General features: G+C 46.0%; 1 protein-coding gene across 2 annotated transcripts in view; it reads left to right on the top strand.

The window, feature by feature from the left end:
* TMEM9 (transmembrane protein 9) overlaps positions 1–19,112 on the top strand; it is a 28,458-nt gene extending 9,346 nt beyond the window's left edge. The window contains exons 4-6 of one of the 2 annotated variants that reach the window (XM_036755994.1): positions 67–175; positions 3,887–4,018; positions 18,202–19,112. In XM_036755994.1, coding sequence (XP_036611889.1) covers positions 67–175; positions 3,887–4,018; positions 18,202–18,354 — 394 coding nt within the window. In that variant the 3' untranslated portion in view covers positions 18,355–19,112. The remainder of the gene's footprint in view (positions 1–66; positions 176–3,886; positions 4,019–18,201) is intronic. The other variant, XM_036755993.1, reaches the window with a different exon arrangement.
* The last annotated feature ends 4,377 nt before the right edge of the window (positions 19,113–23,489 follow it).

Genomic DNA, 23,489 nt, shown 5'->3' with positions numbered 1-23,489 from the left:
CCCAGGGTCATACAACTAGTAAGTGTCTACTTTCCCCTGATTTGTTTTCCTTTCCCTTTCTTTCAGTAATTGTTTACATGTGGTGGAACCAATGCCTGTGCCAGGCCATGATGTGGAGGCTTACTGCCTGCTGTGTGAATGTAAATATGAGGAAAGGAGCACCACCACCATCAAGGTATCTGTCCCGAATACCTGCCTCCCCCTCCAGGCTCATTTCTCCTCCCATCCCTTCCTCCCCCCCATCCTCCAACTCTCCACCAATTCAGGTCCTGTTGGCTAGCCCTCTCTCCCACAGGGGTGCTCCCAGCCTTCTCTTGCCTTCTTAGCAGTCCTCTTCACTCTGGTTTCTTTCCAATAGTGTCAAGGGCCCTAGGAGGATTGGTTAGGGTTCCATCCCTTACTCTGTTCAGTTCCAATCAATCCATCAGCAAGCATTTTTTTAATTTCAAATTCCCAGTCCTCTCCCTCTCTCCAGCCCTTCCTCCACCCATGAAGGCAAGCAATAGAATTGATACCCATTATACATGTGAAGTCATGCAAAACATATTTCCACATTTGCCATGTGATCAGTAAAACTTTATTAAGTACTTACTATGTTCCAGGCACAATTCTAACCACTGGCAAGGCCAAGGTTGAAGTGAAATCATGACAGCTCTCAAGAAGCTTATAAAAACATAATGGAGGAAACATCTTCTAGCCTGATACTTCCCCAAATCTCCATCCCCAAAGTTAGGTGGTTGTTTGTTTTTTAATGACTGAATTAAGGAGCTATTGTTGCTCAGTCATTCCAGTTGTGTTCCACTCTTGGTGACCCCATTTGGGTTTTTCTTGGCAAAGATACTAGAGTGGTTTGCCATTTCCATTTCCAGCTCATTTTACAGATGAGGAAACTGAGGCAAACAAAGTAACATGACTCACCCAGAGTCACACAGCTAGGAAGTGTCTGAGGCTAGATTTGAACTCAGGAAACTCAGGTCTTCCTGACCCCAGACCCAGAGCTCTATCCACGGTGCCACTTAGCTGTCCATGAATTAAGGAGATACACAATATAAATGACTTAATAGAAAAGAATCTCTAGGCTAAGAGGCATCTCTAATGATCTTATTATCCATTCCCCTCTCTAGTCAAGATTGTATCTAATCTAACTACAAGGGATACTTTAAAAAAATTGTACCAAATCTGGCATCCCAATGTAAGTGGGTGCCTATTCTGCAGGGTAGAGTCTTGGGAAGCTGCTTGAGACTTTCTCGAGTGACTTGCCCTGGGGCACACAGCCAATGGATATCAGAAGGGAAACTGAATCTGACCTAGCTTCTCTCTCCAAGTTACTTCTCCTCTTTTTCATATAAAAGACTATATAAAAGGCCAAGAGATAATCTGCCTCAGCCAGCAAGTTCTCATTACTGTCTAAATAAACCTTTTCTGCTGCCATTCCCAAGGAGGACCCTTGGAGGGAGGGCGAGGATCCATGGGCACAATCTGCAGAGGGGTAGATTTCAGCCCGATTTGAAGAAGGACTAAACCAGCAATTAGAACTGTCAAGTAGAATGAACTACCCGAAGAAGTAAGGAGTTCCCTGTCTGTAAAATCTTCGGTAAAGTACAGGGCCATCTTCGGGGTATATTGTTGGCGGGATCCTTGTTCAGGGATAGGTTGGATTAAATCATGTCTGAAAGCCTTTTCAGCTGGAATTCTATGATTTTATACAGTAAAGAGCAGTAACCCCTGTGGATTTGTAAATAATTAGGTGTCCCATTAGCTTCTTTCAGGCTAACTAATGGGACCTTCCCTCTTGTTGTCTTTATCCTGACCTCTCAGAGAGCACCTCCTTTCCTGTGTTAACTTCTTGTGTTCACACCTTTCAAAAAAAACCCCAACAGCAACAACAGATGTCTATTTTTTACCCCCCAACACACACACACACACACACACACACACACACACACACACCCCCTTAGTCATCACCCTGTCAGCTTGTGCAGACTCAATTCCTTTCATCTTCCCTCCTGAGTCAGCCCCTCCCTTAAGCAGGTTCCGTCTTCCTCTCTGAACTCCCTCCAGGGGGGCCCCACCCTCTGGGGACCAGATGCCTGAGGCCATACCCTCTGTGCCAGATGTCACCTCACTCTGTTTGAGGGAAAAGGGACTTCCCAGCCCCCAAGACCTCATCAGACACATTCTCCTAATCCCATGGATTTCCCTCCAGTGATCTGTCCTAGCTGACCTTTCCTCCCCAAGCCTACTGTAGACCTGACCTCCTTCTTTCTTGTCCCCCACTTAGGATGGGGTTGAGAGGTAAGGAGATGGGATCATAGACTTAAAACTAGAAGGAACCATAGTAATGATCTGGTCTGACCTTATCATTTTATAGGTGAGGGAACTGAGACCCAGAGAGACCAAGCAATTTGCCCGGTGTTAAGCTGGTAACAAGTGACCAACCCAGGAAATCAGGAATACTTCCCCTTGTATAAGGGGTGGGGATGTTTAGGCCCCAAGAATAAAGAATCCAAATCCTGAATGCCTTTGACCAGGGATGGAGAGCTAGGGATGCCTCCCAGGAGTCCTGCGCTCAGACCCACACCCCACAGCTCTCTGTGCTTCTCCCAGTTAACCAGGGTTAGGGCAAGCAGTTGAACTTTTAGCTGTCTCCCGTAAGATTCGAGTTTGGCTCCCTTTGGATCTTGACCCTCTGTTGAGTCAATTCCCCCTCTCCGCAGAAGGCTATGGTGAACAGTTATCCTGGCTCCTGCGGCCACCGCTACTTCTGAGGACAGAATCCCAGAGTCATGGTTTCTCTCTCATCTGATCTGTCTACATGCAGTAGAATAATACAATATACAAAATACAGTGTACAAAAAGAGTAATATCCCCCAAACATCAATTTGCTGGTACATTTATAATGGCTGTTTATGTCCACAATAGGAGATAGTTAAGTGATACAATGGAATGAAGAGGGTCCTGGGAATCAGGAAGCCCTGAGTTCACACCTGCCTTGGATACTTTCTAGCTGTCACCAGCTGACCCTAAGGAAGTCATTTAATTTCTCCTAGCCTCAGTTTCCCTCTCCGTAAAATGAAGATAATAGTAGCACCCATTTCCCAGGGCTGTTGGGAGAATCAAACGATTTAACATATGTAAAAGCAAACTTTGAAACACTATCCAAGTGCCAGTTCTTGTGACCACCACAACCACCACTGTCATCATTATCATCATCGTTAAATTAAACCTCAATTTCTGCTTCTAGGCCTTCCCTAAACTGGCCTAATGACTTAGTACATCCCACTTCAGACTCTCGACTCCAACCAGAAAAACCTTTGCACAAGCCCCTATGTGGTAACTTGAGCTCTCCTTTCTCTCAGTAAGAAATGCTGTCATGCTGTCCCATAACTTTGGCCCCAGTATCTAGACAACACAATGGGTAGAATGCTGTGCCTGGAGTCAGGAGGACCTGTGTTCAAATCCAGCCTCAGACATTTACTAGCTAGGTGACCATGTAATCTTTGTCTGCCTCATTAACTCAGCTGTAAAAAAGGGGGTCATAACAGCGTTTACCTCACAGGGTTATCGAGGATTGAATGAGATAACATTTATAAAGTACCCGGCACACAGTAAATGCTTGTTCGAGCCTTCTCCTTCTAGGAAATCTTCAATGACTTCTGTTTTTTTCCACACTCCCTCAGAACATGGTTTGCACTGGAATTTGCCTTGATTTATATTTTCAAGTCTTTGTGATCTTTTTTCTGGGATGGGGGATGATCTCCTTTATTAGACTGGGAGTTCCCCGAGGGCAGGATCTGGCTCCTCTCTAGCCTCTATCTCCAGGTGACTCAAACAGAGGGATGTCAGCCCCGTCCTTCCCTCACTGAGCTGTGTCGCTTCTTCTCAGGTGATCATCGTCATCTACCTGTCTGTGGTGGGTGCCCTCCTCCTGTACATGGCCTTCCTCATGCTGGTAGACCCTTTGATCAGAAAGCCAGACGCCTACACTCAGCCACTGCACAATGAGGAGGAAAATGAGGTAATGATGGCGGGGAGAGGGGGATGCCGGGGATGGGGGAGGAAACTCCTCCTGGCGCCGGTGGGCTACCAGAAGGGGTCACTGCAGATCTCTCCTCCGACTGTGTGCCCCCAGGGCACTGCATCCCTTCAGGCCATTAGGCAGCTAAGTGCGGTAGTGATAGACTTGAAAGAAGACCTGAGTTCAGATCTTGCCTTAGACTCTCATTAGCTGTGTGACCTTGGACGAGTCACATCTCTCTCGCATCTAGATTAGGGGTGGGGAACCTGCAGCCCCAAGACCACACGTGGCCTTCTAGGTCCTCAGGTGCGGCCTTCTGACTGAGTCCATGTTTTACAGAACAAATCCTTTTATGAAGAGGTTTTGTTCTGTGAAGTTTGGATTCTATCAAAGGGCTGCACTTGAGGACCTAGAAGGCCACCCCCGATAGTTCATTGGGTTGTCATAAGGATCAAATGAGGTGACGGGTAAAGCGCATTGCAAACCTTAAACCCTTCATAAACGCTAGCTATGATGATGATTTGGAGAAGGACATGGCAAACATTCCGGTATCTTTGCCAAAAAAACACCAGGCAGGTCACAAAGAGTCAGACGCGGCTGAAATGACTAAACAACGTAATAACAGTAACAGGCATTATTATTTTCCATTTTAACCGAGTACTTCCATTAAACTTGTCCTAAGTGGGGGTGACGCGGCAGTTTCCTACCTGATAGTCCCTCCACGCCCTTTACTTACAGCATCATATATTTAGAGCTCAAAGGGACCTGGAGGCAGTTGGTGGTGCAGTGGATAGAAAACCGGACTTGGCATCAGGAAGACTTGAGCTCGAATCCTACCTCAGACACTTCCTAGCTGTGTGACCCGGCAGGAGCCACTTAAGCTCTGTTTGACTCAATTTCCTCGTCTGTAAATGAAGATGGTAGTAGCACCTACCTCCCAGGGTTGGTGTGGAATAACATGCAAAGAATTCTACAGACTTTAAAGTGCTATATAAGCCAACCTCCTTTTTTTACAGATGAAAATACTGAGGCAAAAAGAGATTAAATTAAATGATTTGCCCAGCGTCACACACAGGTAGTAAATGGCAAAGCCAGAACTTGCACTCAGGCCCTCCAATTCCAAACCCATCATTCTTGCCATTGGACTGTGCTTCCTACTCACTTTGATGCCTCTTTCATGCCTGCACCCCAGACACCTAGTGATGTTCATGTGCGTAAGCGTTTCCGCAAGGACTTGGGAATCAGTCCAACAGCTTCGTTTTTTGGTTTTTTTATTTTTTCACTTTGTCGTCCCAAGAGGTTCCCTTGAATTTTTGCTGATACCTCACACCAGGGCACCGCAGTGCACGGGTCTGAATCTACTTCGTTTAAGAGATTCCCTCTCTTTTTTATTTGTCCCCTACCAGGCAAGAAAGGAAGTAGATTAACCAAAATACTGAAATGTATTGATAAAAATAGAATCTAGAAGTCCAGTTTACTAGGAATTCAGAAGAAGGAAAAAAGGATTTGGGGGAAGAGGAATTGAAGAAGTGGCAGATTTAATTTATTTAATTATAATGTATATTATGTAATATATTATAATTTTACATATGTAATGTACATAAATAATTACTCATTTAACAAACACATTAGGTACCTACTCTTTGCTGGACACTATGGTAGGTAGGGGCTATGAGGAATGCAGAAATATATAAGACACGGGTCTGGTCCTTGAGGAGCTTGTAGTGGAAGACATGGGTTCCAATGCCACTTGTGTGTGCATATCCCTTAGCCTCTGGCCCCAGTTTCCTCATATATGAAGTGGGGTGACCACTATTCCAAAGGACTGATGATGAAAAATGCTGCCCACATCCTGATAAGAAAGGTAAGGGGCTCAGGATGCACAATGAAACCTACTTTGGGACCTGGCCAATTTGGGGATTTGCTGTGCTTGACTATGCATATTTGTCACAGGGGTTTGTTTTTCTTCTTCAGCTGGAGTGGGGGGAGGTAGGAGGGAGAGGAAATAGATTTTTGTCTACTGAAAAGAAATTTAATAAAATAAAATGAGGTGGTCGGAGTGGATGAGTGGCAAGGTCCCTTTCCCTCCTAGCTCAGTAGCTTCTATTCTGAATTAACAGGTCACATTTGTATAGTCCTTCCCAGTCTATGAAGCGCTTCCATAATGATAGCACACATTTCTATAACATTTTAAGGTTTACAAAGTACTTTCCTCAAAAGGGAGAAAATGAAAGTATTGCTCCCCACCTTGCTGATGCAAAAACTAACACGTGAAGAGATTAAGTGACTTCATTGTCAGAGCCTGAGACGGGATTGGAACCCAGATCTGGTTCTGAGTCTGGCACCCTGGGCACTCTTGACAGCTGCTTCTCTTTGTACAAACTCACAAGGAGCTATGAGTCCAGTGCATGTGTAGCCACAGGGCAAAGAAATACACAAACAAGGTTCAAATGAGTAATTCATACTCAATCCCACAGGAGGGCAAGGGGAAGGAGGAGTCATTTCTGGCTAGAGGAATAAGGGATCACAGAGCATCAGACAAGATTGCTCTCCTTCACTTGTTTCAGTCACGGTCAACTCTTCCTGACCCCATTTGGGTTTTTCTTGGCAAAGATACTGGAGAGATTTGCCGTTTCCTTCTCCAGCTCACTTTATAGATAAGGAAACTGAGGCAAACAGGGTGAAGTGACTTGACCAGGGTCACACAGCTAGGAAGTACCTGAGGCCAGATTTGAACTCAGTAAATTCAGATCTTCCTGACTCCAGGCCTGGTGCTCTATGCACTATGGCACCACCTAGCCACCCTGATAAACTAATAAAACAAATCTCTGACCAGGTCCAACTTCTTACCCCCTATAAAAATCTCTCTCTCTAGTTTTGGTCATCTTGTTTGATCATCTCCAGGAATGAAAACACCACTGCCTCAGGCAGCCTGTCCCACTTGAAGGAAGCTCCAATCATTGGAAAGTTGTTTCTTATATTGACTCGATGTCTTTCTCCCTGTAACTTCTGTTCACTAGTGTTAGCTTTATCTTCTAGAGCGAGAAACGGACTTTTGTCTGTTTGAAGACAGATATTGCTAAAGTGCTAGATTTGGAGTGAGAGGACCTGGGTTTAAATTCTATATCTGATAACCTGTGTGACCCTGGGCCAGTCACCCACATGGCCTCTGGGGCTCCGGTTCTTTATCTCTAAAATGAAGGAGGGTTAACTAGGTTATCTCTACGGTCTCTTCCAACTCTCAGTCTTTGATCTTATTATGATCATCGCCCTAAAAGTCAGAGAGGCACCTCTTCCGAGGGGCGAAAGGGGGGCTGCCCTTGCCACAGAGTCTGACACCCTTCCCTCTGGCTTTGTATCCATGGTGGCTAGAGACATAACAAAGGCCATGCCTGAGAGCCATGCATTCCAGGGAAATAGCAGCGTCAGGCTATATAATAACCATGCAGCATCTCTCAATTACACCCCCAGCCAGGACTGCAATTACCACATTACCCCTAATCACCGTGTGTTTATTAGCTATGCCCCTCCCCTATCAGGGCTGCTATTACTGCACATTAATAACCAGGTAGGGAGCTGAAGTTTCCTCCCTTGAACATCAGACCACCCAACTGTCAGCGCCACCCCCTTCCCAAAACATAGGACCCCCCCCCCAGCCGCCGTTCACCTCCCCAATAGGGAAATGTTCATCCTCTCTGCTCCACCCTCGGTCAAAATCAAATCAACAGGAAGCAGGAGGGGAGGGGAGAGTAGAACTGAGGAAGTCTAGTTCACCTAAGAGATGGATGGATGGATGGCCTAGGAATACTTTGGCCACACCCTTCACTCTGAAGATCAGTCTAATTTCAGCCCGAATTCTAGAGTCTATTCCCTCTTCACCCATGAGTATATTTGGGTAGGTTTTCCCTTGCAGGGGACCGGGAGAGACTGAAAATTTGTTTAAAAAAAAAGCAGTTTGTTAGTTTCAATTAAATCTAATTGGTTTCGTTTGTAATCCTGTATATTGCATTGTAAATTCTGTGGATTGCACTTAAAACATTATTTTGAGTAGAGGCTCATAGACTTCACCAGACACACACAAAAAATCAAGAACCATGACTTAGATCAGTGATGTCAAACTCAAATAGAAATGGGAACCAATAATTGGCACGTGAGAATCTCTGCAGGTCACGTATTGACTTAGTTTGTTAAACTGTAATGTTATCTGTGTTTTATTGTATTTTTATTTATTTTGCCAAATGTTTCCCAATTACATTTTAATCTGGGTCTGGTTTTGGCTGAGCTCAGGAGGGCTGCGGGCTGCTTTATTTGACCCGCTCTGGTTTAGGTCATTGTCGATCAAATGTGATAATGATTGCAAAGTGCCTGGCGCATAGTAAGCACTATATACGTGTTATTATTAATATTGCTGTTATTGTTATAATTATTGCTAGATGTAACCACTGGATCCTCAGGCTGGCTCTAGAGGTCAGAAGACCTAGGTTCAAATCAAGCTCTGCTCCTTCTCTGGGTCTCAGTTTCCTCATTTGTAATATAATAGGAAGGGTATATGCCAGTTTGGCTGAACTGGAGAGTACAGAGAGGGATCTAATGGAAAGACAGACTGGGTTGTAAAGGACTTTGAAAACAAAGCAAATTTCCTTTGTAGAGGTGTGTTATGAGCCCCATTGGTAGTCTAGGGTAGCCAGTCTATAGGCCTCTTCTCAGAATAATGTTTTTAAATTATTGAAGTAAATGCTAACTTTTAGTTAGATGTGAGTGAAAATGAAGGTTTTTTTTTCCACCCAAGTTCATAGACCCACCCCTAGACTAGATGGATACTGTGGATTCAGTGCTGGATAGGGCCTCAGAACTCATGCAGTTCGACTTTCTTATCTTAAAGATGAGAAAATTGGAGCCAAGAACATTAAATGAATTGCTCAAGGTCATGTAGATATTAAGTACCAAGAGCTAGAATTTGAAATCGGATTCTTTGTCTCCAGTCAAGTGCATTTTTCACTGCACCTTGACCTCTGATGTTCTGTGATTCTATTCTATAACTCTATTCAGATGTGAGGGGGCCTTTGGTCCAGACTCTGGGAGTAACTCAGACCTACCTCCTTGGAGACTCCTCTTCTGCCAGAAATACTTGTCTTTTCCCTTGCCATTGTGAAATAAAATACTGGCAGGCCAGGAGTGGGTATTTGGAGTGGGTGTCAGTGCCTGCAAGGGCTTTATCCTCTGATATCCTCTGGTCTGGCTTGGGAGTCTGGTCCAGTGGCATCCCTTCCCTGACACCCCCTGGGTTTCTGTGCAGTCCCTCTACTTGATAATTCCTAAACGGCTATTTTTCTTTCATTGCCTTTTACTCCTATCCCCTTCGTCTGTCCCTGAGATGACTTATCCTTCAAGCAAGAACTTGACAAACACCAACAGTTACTTGTCCAGTGTACCATGCCATGATGTCTACGGCAGGTATTGGTCCCCCAGTCCACTAAACTAAAGAGAGCTCAGGAGTCCATCTCTTCATGGAGTCCTTTAAGGAGAGAACAAAGACATTTTGATTACTTTCGAGGAATCCTGGATTTAGGTTTCTCCCTGGGAAAACACAGACAACTGAGCACTAGATGACCTGTTAGAATCCAACCCAGGACATCCAGGATTCCTTGAAAGTCAGGGTTCTACTACATCCCTCAAAATGATGCCTTGACCTCAAGATCACTTCTCTCCGAGGATCCAAAGCTGGCTTCAGAACCTAGTCAGCCTAGGAGAATCACCCAGACACGGTCAGGTTTGGGATCAGATGGCTGGGTCACATCTTTAGGGTCAAGAGTTCCGGGTAACCCATGGGTTCTCTAGGCACTATTCTTCTGGCCAAGAAGTTCTCCCACAGGCCACAGTGACTGCAAAGGCGGCAGGTGGGCGCCCTTACCAGTGTCAGACCCACAGTCCCCAGAGGGAGATGAAAGCCTGTCCCTTTCCCTTTGAAAACTCTGGCAAGAGCCACCCCAGCCTCCTGATTGCTGTGGGCTGCCTTTTCTGGGATTCCAGCAGCATTTAGTGCTAATCCCAGAGCTCAGACACCCTTTGAAAGGAGGAAGTGAGCGTGTTTGCTTGGACAGAAATGACAAACAGAGGGTTTTTGTTGTTTTTTTTTTTTCTTCAGATGCACAGGTTTAACCTTCTTTGAAGGGAGAGGAACATAAGCTATTCATAGAAACACCTAGCCCTTCCCTAGTCCCCGTGACTTGGTCCTTCATGAGCTAAGGAACCATGAGCAAGAAACCATGTGTTATCTCAAACAAGTATAGAAAAGTGCTTTGTAAACCTTAAAGGACTTTATAAATATCAGCTATCATCATCGACGTCTTCATCACCATCACTATTGGTCCAGCTTAGACCAGACCCAGTTACTTGGTTTAGGTCTAGGCACCACACTTGCCTAAGTTGGACATGATGGCCCCTTAGGTTCTTTCCAACTCCAAGAGTCTATAGGATAGATAGGTGCGATAGGGACCCTAAGAGAGAGATGTAGCAGCAAAGTGGTACACTCCATAGGGTGCTGGACTTTGGCTCAGGATAATCTGAGTTTGAAATTTGCCTTACTAGTTAGGTGACCCTAAGCAAGTCATTTAACCTCCATTTGTCTCAATGGTAAATTGAGGCCTGTAATAGTACCTTCCTCCCAGGGTTGTTGTGATGACAAAGTGAGATAGCATATTTAAAGCATTTTCAAAAGCTTAAACATAAGTGCCAGCTAGAGATTATTATGTAGAGAAGGGCTTGAGGTTGGTTATAATGGTGATTGAAAAGAAATTAAAGGGTGGGGATCATTCAACCTGGAGAAAGAAAAGACCGAGTGAAGACTAAAAATGACTTTTACATATAACAATAACTGGTCATTATCGTGTATTTTATAACCAGTATGTGGATCCAAAGAAGGATAGAACATGAATGCTGGCATTAAGGATCTTCCTATCTAAAGATATATTCATGAATTAATAGACCCAAAAGGTAGTCACTTAAGATTGCTTTCAGTTTGGACAGAAGTGACCAGTGGAGTCCCCCACAATCCATCCTTGGTCCTGTGTAATTTAATATGGTCATGATGACTCCCAAGTCCAAGGGAACTAGCAAGGGGGTTGACTGCATGAGAGTTCCATGTTTACCTTTGGTGGGATCTGGGAAGTAGATTAGTCTCACTTAATCTTTGCTTCTTAAACTTTAAAAAAAAAAAGAAAGAAAGAAAGTTAAAGATGTTTATATGGTGAAGGTAATTGGCTGGCTCCAGAGCCCAGCCCCTTTTAGAGTGGTCTGTTGTCACCTGAACTCAGGATTGCTGGCCCCTCTCACTCCAGCCCTGTCAAGGAGACCACTCTTTCTGTTGCTACATCCAGCTCCCATAGTTTTCCAGGGACAGTTTGGGGCTAGGCCTAGACTGGAGAGGAAGGGAGATAAGGTTATTGGGATTCTTCCTGCCCCTACCCCACTGTTCTCTCTCTGGAGAGGGAGCAAGGATTAGGCTCTGATTTGATGCATCCTTAGAGCAGATGTGGTGTCTTTAATACCTTTTAATCAGATTATTAGCAGTGGAAACACGGGACCACTCAGCAGCAGCTTTTCCCCCACTTAGGAGCTGTTTGTTAAGACTTTACATAAAGGGAAAACAAATGACGCTGTGGTAATGTGGTGGATTTCAGCATGTTCCCTTAATGCTGCTGCTCTTGGCTCCCCGGTGGATTCCAATCCTCCACTGTGGAGACACAGACATGCAAGAGGGTGCTCAGCCCTCCGATCCAGGAAATTGAATGCTAAAGGGACAGCCAAAGCAGAATCCTTTCTCCTACCCTGGAACTCTCTCATCAACAAAGGGAGATCAGGTATAGCACATGAGCTGGCCTTGTAGACCATAGGCTCGTAGAACACAGGATTAGAGCTGGAAGGGAACTAAGAGGTCATCAGGCCTAACCCCACCCCCCTCACTTTTACAGATCAGGAAATTGAGCCTGGGAGAAGTTAAGTGTCTTGCCCAAGGTCACACAACTAGTGTGTGAGGCTGGATTTGAACTTGGGTCTTCCTGGCTACAAGCCTAGCATTCTATCCCCAGCACTAGCTAGCTACCTCACTAATGCTTGGGAAGTGAGTAAATGTTGTTGGAATAAATAAGAGGAAATTATTTAATCTTCACAGTCCAGATAATCATAATCTTAGAGCTAATAGGATCTTAGGAGCTATCCAGCCCAAGCTTACAGATGAGGTAACCAAAACCTAGCCCAAGGTCTCAATAAATGATTGAGCTAGAATTTGAACCCAGGACCTCTGGCTCTAAGGAGCTAGGTAGCACTGTAGATAGAGCACCAAGAGTCAGGAAGACCTGAATTCAAATCCAACCTCAGATACTTATTAACAGTGTGACACTGGGCAAGTCACCTAACCCCATTTGCCTCAGTTTCCTCATCTGTAAAATGAACTAGAGAAGGAAATGGAGAACCACTCCAGTATCTCTGCTAAGAAAACCCCAAATGGTGTCTCAAAGAGTTGGACACAGCTGAAAAATGGCTGAACAACAATACCCCTGACGCTAAATCCAGTGTTTTTTTTCCATCACACCATTACCTCTCCATCCATCTGGAGGTTTACAACATAGTGACTGGAAATCTCTGTTATTAGTCCTTCTGTGGAATTATAGTGTTGAGAGGAAACTTAGAGGCCATCTATTCCAACCCCTACCTGAGCAGGTGTCTTCTCCGTGTCACCAAGTGATCCCCCAACCCTTCCTTGAAGACCACCTGTGATGGAAAATGCCTCCACAAAGGCTGCCCATTCCACTCTAGAAGTCTTTTTCCCTAATGGTCTCTTCACAACTGTCCCATTGCCTCTAGCTCTGTCCTCTCTGTCCGAGCAGAATCAGTCCGATACCCCTTCTATATGACAGACATTCAGATACTTGCTGTCCCGTTCTCCCCCTCCCTCCTCTCTCAGGCTAATGGCAAACTGGTTCCTTCAGCTAACCTTTGTTGCTGTTGTTTGTTCTTCATTTCTGAAGAGGACTAATGACATCATGGGGTGATATGGCATGGTCCCCAGCACCCCCCCCCCCAATTCTGCCTCCCTTCCCTGGACAGTTAGGTGATCCACATCCTTCCCAAGATGTGGTGAACATATCTCCACTCACCTAGCCAACCATGCAAACAATACCCATTGGATTTATTTTTACATCAACCATGCAGAAAGCCCATGGAGACAGAGCCAGAGAAAAGAAATGACCATGGTGTTTGGGACGTAATTCTGCCTAACTGTTAGTCGATTCAGTTCATCAACGGTTAAGAATCTCTTCTTCAGAGCTCTGTGCTGGGCCGTAGGGGAACTACAAAGTTGAGATCATAGATTTAAGATCGTGGATTCAGAGCTGGAAGGGATGCTTGGACCCTCTAGTCCAGTGCCTTGATTTTTCATTTGAGAAAACAGATCCAGAGACAGGGAATAACTTGTCTAAGATGACGCAGGCAGGAAGGGGGTCAGAGGTGTGATTTGTACCCAAGTCCTTTGACCCAGAAGCCACTGATGGTTCTCTTGGTACTGGTCGCAGGGGTACATGTGTTTTTAGGGAGTGCAGAAGAAAGGGGCTTTGAGGGTACATGGAGACCAGTTACTATTTCTCCCCTGGGAAGAAAGAGAGGTGTCTTTGACATACTACAGAATCTCTGATTTGGAAGTAGCCTCAAAGGCTGTCCAGTCCAACCCATACCCAAAAAGAGATTCCCTTAAAAGGGGGATTTTGAATCTTTTTTCTGTGTCATGGATCCTCTTGGCAAACTAGTGAAGACCCCTTCTCAAATGAATGTTTTTAAATGCATAACACAAAACACATAGGAGTACAAAGGAAACCAATTCTATTGAAATATGGTTATCCAAATACTTTAAAGAGACATATTATAAAGGGCTGCCACTACCTAGCTCACTTTGTACCTTGATGCGTGGTATGTGGGCATGTGTGTGGAGAGGAGGGTGCTTTTAATGGGGGTGATGAACTTTCCACCCAGCCCTATAGCAGGGAGTTATCCCACCTCCCTGTGTGACCACCTGCCTGCTCGTTCTCTTCCCCACCCACTTCTTTTCCCCCCCACCCCATTCCCTCCCTCCCTTTCCCCCATCTTGGCAGCCAGAGCATGACAGAAGCTGTGCCAGCTTAGGGCCTTAGAAGCAAAGTTTCATGTGCTGGGCGGCTCTGGGCTCCCAGAGGTGTGTTAATCCCTTAAGAGGTGTGTGGCAGGAGATGAGAGACGGGAAGAGGCTGGGAGGAAATCCCCATGGGGGCGCGGGCCTGGCCCTCGGCTCTAATCCCCCCCAAAGATCAGGCTCGGGTCCTTCAGGAAATGCATGGGCTCGGGAGCTTCAGAAGCAGGGAAGTGGTAATTAAAGAAGAAGGCTGCTTTCAACGGAGGCAGTTCCGAGATCGAAGGGGAAGAGGAGGCGGGAGTGGGGTGGGGGGAGTGTGTGTGGGGGGACATGAGGGTTGAGAATGAACCTCAAGAAAGGTCAGGGATAAGGAGGGAGGTGCAACTGTAGTTTCTGGAGAAGGGATGCGAGCACCCCAGGTTCTCATCTGAGCTGAGATTCCCCAGAATAGTGTGTTCTATCACTTCTTTCCTGAGGGGGAGAAAGGGCAAGCTGTGGTCAAGGAACTGGGGTGCCTCACCCTGTGTTCTTACTCCACAAATCAGAATCCCACAAACTCAGAATCGGAAGGAGCTTTTTCAAGCCACCCGTTAGACCTAGACAAGTGATCCAGCCTTTGCTTGGAGACTTCTGTTAAGGGGAACCCAGAACTACTTCCCAAGGCAGCTTTTTCCATTTTGTGGGACTGCTATAATTGTCAGGAAGCTTTGCCTCCCTACACCTGCCACCCATCACTCCAAATCTCAGTCATTTAGAGGCAAGTAGTAAAAAAGTCTGTTCCCTCTTCCATAGGCCAGACACCCTTCAGATATTTGAATCCACCCATCTTGCCCCACTGCACCTCCCAAGCCTTCTCTTCTCCAGGCTCAACATCCCCAGACCCTTCAGCTGATCCTCAGATAATATGATCTTGAGGTTCTTCGCCATCCTGATTGCCCTGACTTGGACCTACACCCTACCCCATGCAGATTCAGCAGAAAATCCCACTCCTGTCTGGGACAAGTTCTATAACTGCCTTAGAGTAGCCAGGTGTTGTGGTAATGGTAACATGCATTTACATGACCCTTGAAGGTGTGAAAAATGATTTCCTCATAATGATCCTAAGAGGCAGGTAGTATTATCATTCCCATTTTTTGTATGGGTAAAGAAATTTAGCTATGAGAGATTGTGATGTGCCCAGGACCACCCTGCTAGTGTCTGAGGCAAGGTCTGAACTCTGGTCTCCTGATGCCACATTCCAAGCTCTAATAGGCTAAGCTGCCTTACACATCTTGTTTTATTTTGTTTTGTTTTGTTTTGTTCTGTTCTGTTCTGTTTTGTTTTGTTTTGTAGAGTCCTCAGATTTATCCAAAGCAAAATTTTAGAAATGTCAAGAATAACAAAAAAGGTAATGGGTTTATTGCTAGTCCTTACTTATTCAGGGCCTGAGATAGGCCCTATTCCCCCATATGAATTCCCCCAGGCAAATAGGATCCCAGATTTGGAACTGGAAGAACACTGAAACCATCCAGGCCAATTTCCTCCTCTTACAAATAAGGAAAATGAAACCTAGAGAGGTTAAGAGAGATTCATACAAGGTTAATCAAGTAGTAAGGAACAAAGTCAGGATTTGAATCCAGGTCTGTTCTCTAAGAACCCTCCAGGGGATCTCTTCCTCCCACAACTGGGGAGGACTATCCAGGGTCCTAGGAACACTCATTAGGGAATTGCTCAATAAAGTCTTCCAGAGGTCAACCTCCCAACCAGGAAATGCTCTGATGTCTTGCTTCTTATGCACAGGCATCTATTTTTACAGGCAAGGGTGGGATGGCTGGATAGAGGATACCATATAGATGGAGAAAAGACTGAAAGAGCAGCCTCAAAGCTGCTCATCTCCTGCCTGGACTCCAAGAGAAGTCTGGTCCTGTAACTGTGCCCTCCCAGGTCCAGTTCTCATCTGGTGAAACAGGCATGGAGCCTAGAAGCATAGCCAGCAGGTGGCCAGCAAGGACAGGGGCAGACCTGGGAGTCTGGGCTTTCAACACCTCTGAAATTGAAAGCCATCTTCCCATGGCAAATGGAATTCTCACTTTTAAGGTAGCATTTTCCCAAGACAATAGCATAGTCCCAGACTTGGGAAGCGATGGTGTCAAACCCAAATAAAAACAAAGAATGGGGGCACTAAATAGTACCTAAGGGCCTTATCCACTTGAAAAAGCATATATTTACATTACCTAGGCTCTATTGTTCTTTTATTTATTTTGTTAAATAGCTCCTAATTACATTGGGAGCCCCTGTTGTTATGGACCCGGGGAAAGGTCTTTATTGTGCTAATAATAGGGGCACTGGGATTCCTTTGGTAGAGAGAACTCCCATGGAGGAAACTCCTTCTACCAAAAAAAGTCAGCACATTCTCTGTGACTTAAGAGTTTTGGACAAGTCTGGGCACTAAGTGGTTAAGAGGTAAGCCCAGAGTCCCACCAGCATTATGTGCCAGAGTGGAGACCCAAACCCAGATCTTCTCGGCCTTTGAGGCTTCTATCCATTGTATCAGGTTGCCTCTTGCTGACAATAGCTCACATTTTAATATTGCTTTAAGAGTTAGCAAAATGCTTTCCCAACAACAGCTCCTTGAGGTAGGTAGTACAAGTAGTTTTTTTTTCCCTTATCCCTAATTTTGCAGGTGAGGAAATTGTGGTTAAGCAATTTGCCCAGTTGGTGAATGAGAGCTGGGATTTGGACTCTAACACTAATGTTATTTGTGGTACACCATGGACAACGGGTCCTGTCCCAAAGGCAGAGGCAGACAGGAGGAATGCTGTTGGATTATTTCTGAAAAGGGGGAAGAGATACAGATTTTCCCAGTCTCAAGTTCAAACAGCCTGGTTTTTGAGTCTTAGAAGATCTGGATGGATGGTGATTCACATTAGTCACTTTCACTGTCCTCCCATTCCTCACTCATGCTGCCTATCCCAGGTACCTTCAAAATCCCTAAAGGTCGCTACCCGAGAAAAGAAAGCACAGAGGTGTTAAATGAGAGAGTTAGAATTTGAATACACAACTCCCTTCTCCCTAGTCTGTGTTTTGCCCCTCTAGGGATGCCACCTCTGGTCCAGCCCAGAACTATCTGCACTTCTCCCTTCTATATGAACCTGAGCTCTGGCTCAGTAAGGATGAGACCAGAAGAGTGGCTTGTCAATATCTTTCTGGTCTCCTGGACTCATCCTGAGCTGGAGACCCTAGATAAATAAGTAAATAAAGTGCCCTTGAGGGCCTCGTAGACTGCGATGAGATTGCATCCCCACCCCCTTCTGCTCCCTCTGCCCAAGCTAGGGGAGGGAAGAATCTACCAATGAAGATCAATGCTCTCTCCCCCAACATTGACCATGGTTCCACCTATGCCCAAATCACACACCATTTAACTCAGGCTTCACATCCTCCAGAGATGGAGCTGGAGGGCCTCCCCTGAGCACATGACTCTAACAGAGTCAGGCCCTCCCTACCTCTGTGGTTTCTCTTGCCCAATCTGAGCATTCCCAGCCCTCTAGGTAACCACTTTGACTGACCGTACCCCAGAGTACCCAGACCCTTCCCTCCTTGGCCACTCTGGGGTCCCATTCCACCCCACTGACCACAGCCACTTATTCCGTCAGATGTCTCAGCTGTTCTCATTGTCGCTCTCTTCCACCCTAATGACAGGTGGTGGCCTTACTTCATCTCCAAGCACAGAAATAGATAGATTCCTAAGGAATTCCATTAATGTACAGGAAAATAAATGGAGGGAAAACATACAAAGCCAGGGACTGTTTTAATGGGATGATATCGCATGCAGGCGCCTGGACCCAGAAGCAGGAGCTGGGGGGCTTTAGGAGATCACCTCCAGAAAGTGCTGGAGAAACATGTAGAAGGGCACAGAAACAGCTGTGCCCATCTGGCTCGGCCAGAAGGACATGCAGGAGACCAGGGCCTTGGAAGCTGCTCCTGTTGCTGCTGCCTCCTGAGGCTCGAGAGATGCTCCAACTCTGCTGTTTCTTTTTCCTTGCAGGACGCCCGTTCACTGGCAGCAGCCGCTGCTCCCCTAACAGGACCCCGAGCTAACACAGTCCTGGAGCGGGTAGAGGGTGCCCAGCAGCGATGGAAGCTGCAGGTGCAAGAGCAGAGGAAGACAGTGTTCGATCGTCACAAGATGCTCAGCTAGATGCACTGGATCAGTTAGGCCGAGGAGACGATGGGGGCCGGGGGCTGGGGGCCCGTTTTTCCCCCTCTCTCCCTCCTTTTTCTCTCTCAATCCTTCCTGTTACAAGCCTGTGGCATTGTCCTCCTTTCCTATCTACCCTCAACTTCTCTTCTCCTTCTAAGCCAGTGATCCAGGGAGGGTTAGTCCCGTTCCTCAATGCATCTCAGGGCTTTGGATTCGGGGGGAGGTAACAGACCCAAAGGGAACAAAGACATTTCCTAAAGTCATCAGGATTGGGTAGGAAATGTCTTCTCTCCTCCTATGCCTTCCCCGACTTATCTCCAAATCCTGGAGAGCTTCGGAACCCCTGGGAGGGCAAAGTAAGGGCATGTGGAACGTCTTAGCTTGGAGTGGAAGGAAAAAAACCCTGCCCAGCATGTCCTCGCTCTTGTCTCCTCTGCTGTGCACTAGATTCAATATGGCCATCCCCCACACTCACACAGACACAGTCACCACACTCCTCAACTTCTCCTGGCCCAAATCCTGAAGTCGCTTCCATTGGAAAACTTACTGTTCAGCTGACGTCCTGACGTTTTAGCTAAGGCCCAACGTTCCATAGTCAAGGTATAGCCTTCCCAACATCTTCCTCTCCCTGTGTTCATTTCTTCCCCAGAAGTAGGCCAGTATCCCCATCTATTACTTATTTTACTGCTGAATGTCCTAATGTTGGGGGACAAACGTCTCCCATCCTAACCAACTAAAAACTGAGACCATCCCAACCACCTCCACTCCCAGCTGCTGCTTCAAAGGAAAATGAATGAATCCTCTGACATCCTAGGGGGAGAAACAGATTCCCTCCTGAGCATCAGAGCCTAAGTCCCCTGGGGTCCCCATTGTGTTCCCAAAAATCATTCCCTCAATGCATGGAGAGAAGTGTTGATCCTTACCATCACTTTGCAGTCCTGCCTGTAAGCCAAGGAAATAATGATTAAATCATGTTTTATCTCCCCCTCCATCCCCAACCTTCAGGATCTCAGGAGCCTTTAAGAAACAGAAGGAGATATGGGGGAAGGGGATCATATTATTCTCCATTGGTCTGAAAAGGAAAACAGACCTGGAGAATGGATCTGCCCGTAGCTCTTGGGGATAGAGGGGAAAGCAGAACCCAAGTAACTGGTCTTCCAAACCAAGCCCTGTTCCTGGCAAACCTTTCAGATGGAGCAGCTTCCCTGGGGGGAAGAGTAGCCCAATCATGGGAATCCCTGGATTCCAAAACTGAGTATGTGAATCACCACCATGAGGTCAGAACTTCCAGCCCTTCAGACTTCCCCTCACCCCCCATTTTTGCTTATCCTGTTTGGTGCTTTCCTCAGATCCACACCTGGTGCTGTTCTGATAGTGGACATTCTGAGTGGATGTCAATGACAGTGAATACCTGGGAAGATCTTCAATGATGAAAACTGCCAGGGTCCAGGACAGGGTATGGAACCTGTGGCTACATGTGGCCTCGAGGCTGCAGGTTCCCCATCCCTGGTCTAGGGGTTAGCAATGGGGGGAGGACAGTCAGAGAAGTGGGGATTACCCAGGACAAGCAAGAGACCAAGTTTCTGAGGCCTCCCAGAAGAGCCTGAATACTGAATTGACCACTGAGCACGGTGGAGAGAAAACAGTGGAAATGGATAAAAATGTGAAAAAACCCAGCTAGGAAGAACAAATCAGGCAGAAACAGCAAGTAACTGAAATTTCTGCCCTAGGAATACACAGATTAATGTGCTGAAAACCCCCATCCATGGAACCCCACTGTAGACCATGAGGGGACTTGTAAAAGAACAGAAATTTCTAGGACCCAAGCCCAAAATTACAAACAGGTAGTATGAAGAATTGCAAGTATTTAAACATAGGATATAGCACAAGGACTGAAAAGGGAGAAAGCATGACTTGAGAGATGATACCCAGCCAGGGATGGTCACAGAAGGCTTCCTGGCAGAGGGAAGCTTAGAGCAGTGTTCTGAAGGACTAGAGAAACTTGGGGTGGGGGTGGAGGTATTTATGGCAGAGGAAACAGGAACGGGGGTGTAGAGGGTGATAGACAATGGCTAAATGTGGGGTACTGCACAGAAGAAGGCCCCTGGAGTGAAGTAAGTGGTGGAGGTCAGAGGGTCATTGGAATGGCATAAAAGGAACAGCTGAGACATCACCGTGGCATCACTCCCAGACAGACCACATCTGGTAGGAGTGAATGGGCAGCAGAGAATCAACGTGCAAGTATTAAGCACTTACTGTGTAAGTACATTGGCAGCTGGGTGGTCGAGTGGATTGAGCATTAGACTTGGAGCCTAGAGGAAGACCTGGGTTTGAAACCTGCATCTGACGCTTCTTAGCTGTTCGAGCCTGGGTATGTGATTAAACCTCTCTTGATCTGTTCCCTTATCTATAAATGTGGGTGATGATAATGATAGTACCTAATAAACAGGGTTGTCACAAATATCAAACGATATCATTTAAGGCTTTGCAAGCCTTAAAGCACTAGACAGAGTGTCCCAAAAATCTTACCTCTTAAACCCACACTTAGTGTCCCCAAACCACAGTGGGGTTCTCAGCACTAAGACATTTGGAACACTGTGTCAATGCTCTCTCACTGTGAGCCAGGCACTGTGCTAAGTGAGCCCTGGGATACAAAGAAAAAGCAAAAATAGATTCTTCCCTCAAGGAGCTTAACATTCTTTTGGGAGAGAAAGCACATGTACGCAAACAGTCCTATCCAAATTGCATACAGAGTGGTCAGGTGGTAACCCTAAAAGGAAGAGCACCAGCTGCCAGGAAAACAGGAAACAGCCTCCTGTGGGAGCTGAGTCTTAAAAGAGGTGATTGTAAGAGGTGGAGGTGAGGATGGAGGCCATTCCAGCCAAGGGAGAGCCAGTGAAAAGACACGGAGCACAGGGTAGGAGAGACAGCAGCCAACCTGGTGTTTCTGGATTGCACTGTGGAAGGGGAGGGAGGAAAAGGTCAGAAGACTGAAAAGGTTGGGAAGGGCTTTAAATTCCTAACCCAGTGTTGTCTATGGGATCTTGGCGGTAATAGGGATTCACTGGAGTTAATAAAGCCAATGAGGAGAGGTTGGTATGGTCAGATATGTGCCCATAGGAAAATCACTTTATCGGCCGGAGGATGGATTAGAGAGGGGAAGAAACTTGATGCGGGGAGACCAATGAGGAGGCTACTGCGAGAGTTCAAGGGAAAGATAGGAAAGAGAAGGAAGGGAACGAGCATTTATTAATCACCTCCTGTGGGCCGGGCATTGAGCTAAGTACTTACAAATATTACCTCACGTGATCATTACAACAACCCTGGGAGGTAGGTGCCATTATTATCCCCGTTCTACCAATAAGGAAAATGAAGCAGACAGAGGTTAAGTGACTTGCCTGGGATCACACAGTAAGTGTCTGAGGCCAAATTTGAATTCAGGGCCTCCTGACTCCAGGCCCAGCACTCTCATCCACTTATCATCCAGCTGCCTCTAGGACCTGAGCTAGGATAGTGCCTCCGTGGGTAGAGATAGAAAGGACAAGTTTTGGCCACTGATCGGATGTGGGGAGAGTGAAAGAAGGGGAATTGAGGATGGCACCGAGTTTAAGAGCCTCAGCAACTGGTAGAGAAACAAAGCAGTCTGTTTCTAGTTATTGTAAGAGATGGCATCTTCTGGGAGTGTGGAAGAGAGGGTCTTATGGAAAGCAATTAACTGTAGGCCTCTGTGGAGGCAGAGGGATGGATGAAATGACTTCTCATTATTATATGACTTCTCAGTTCTAGGAATCTGTTTCTATGATACGTCCCCCACCTCTCAAAAAAAAATAATCATGTACCACTTCACCCCTCAAGAACTTTTTATTAGCCATACAGATGGTCTGAGTTCAGTAGTTAGGAGTATCTGCTCTGAAGAGAGGAGGTGTATGTGATTTTAAGCAACCCCAAAATATGAAAATGAATTTACAGAAAATATTTTCGTGGGTGATTGATTATTCACTTAACAAAAGGTACCCTATGGGATTCCGTAAGGCACCATTTCCATGTTTATTTGAAATATGACAGTTTATCAAAATGACCCACATGCTACTGTGTGGTTATTCTACTGTGTGGAATAAACTAGACATTCTGCCTTCTAAAAGGAAGAAAGGTCCAGGGTTTAGGGAGCACACCCTTTGGGTATCCTGAGAGAGAAGGAAAGAAAGTCTTATAGGAGAATACCGCAGAGATAGTACGAAAACACTTTGTTTTGTTGGGCTCAAAAATATCATATTGTAATATGCATATTATCCTGGCATAATCAATGGAGTACTTGGTTTTTTTTAGTCAAGACCAAGGTTCAGATTTCACCTCCGACATTTATTAGCTGTGTGACCCTGGGAAGTTACTTAATAATCTCCAGGTGCCTCAGACAGCTTCCTAGGACATGGCTACTAAATCAAAGATGGGTTGTGATTTACTTGGGGGTGAAAATTCCCATACTAGGACTCCCTACACTGATGAAATTCCAGCTCCTTCAAGCTTTTGCATGACACAAGTATTTGGCATATGCTTTGTGGATACTTTTGATGTCAACCTGTACAAGAACCCAATGTGGGTCCCACAAAAGCCCCTAGGTCCTTCTGTTTCAGGTTGGGTGGGCTGGGCCTAGGTTGGACCAAGCTTTACAGTCAATGGTCTTATCATCAGCCTTTCTAGAGTGAAAGGCTCTAGCATACACTCCTTTCTAGAGTGTGAAATGGAGGGATTCTGAGAGAAAGCAATGTACTCGGGGAGGGAGGAAGGCATTTTTCAGTGGCCTCCTTCATGGCACCTTGTATCCTGGGGAACCTGCCAGGCCTGATGGTAGAACAGAATGTATGCCCAGCTTCTTGCCTAGGCATGGGGTTTCTTGGTTCTGGGCCAATGCCAACTTGCCCCAAGAGATGCTGCGCCATGGGAGACTCTGTAAGCCCTAAAAAAACCAATCTGGATTTGCTAACTCATGTTCCTCCACCCCTTCTGCCAACTCTCACTCATCTTTACACACAGTGACCAGAACTCTTTGGGCAGGGGAAGAGCTTGGTTTTAGGAGGCACAGGACAAGGGGTTCTAGTCCCACCCTGAGCTACCAGGTTTGAAGGAGCTTCAGA

Source organism: Trichosurus vulpecula, chromosome 4, assembly GCF_011100635.1.
Source record: "Trichosurus vulpecula isolate mTriVul1 chromosome 4, mTriVul1.pri, whole genome shotgun sequence".
NCBI classification, from domain to species: Eukaryota; Metazoa; Chordata; class Mammalia; order Diprotodontia; family Phalangeridae; genus Trichosurus; species Trichosurus vulpecula.
Note: the sequence above shows the minus strand (reverse complement) of the source record. Positions and strands in the feature narration are given on the sequence as shown.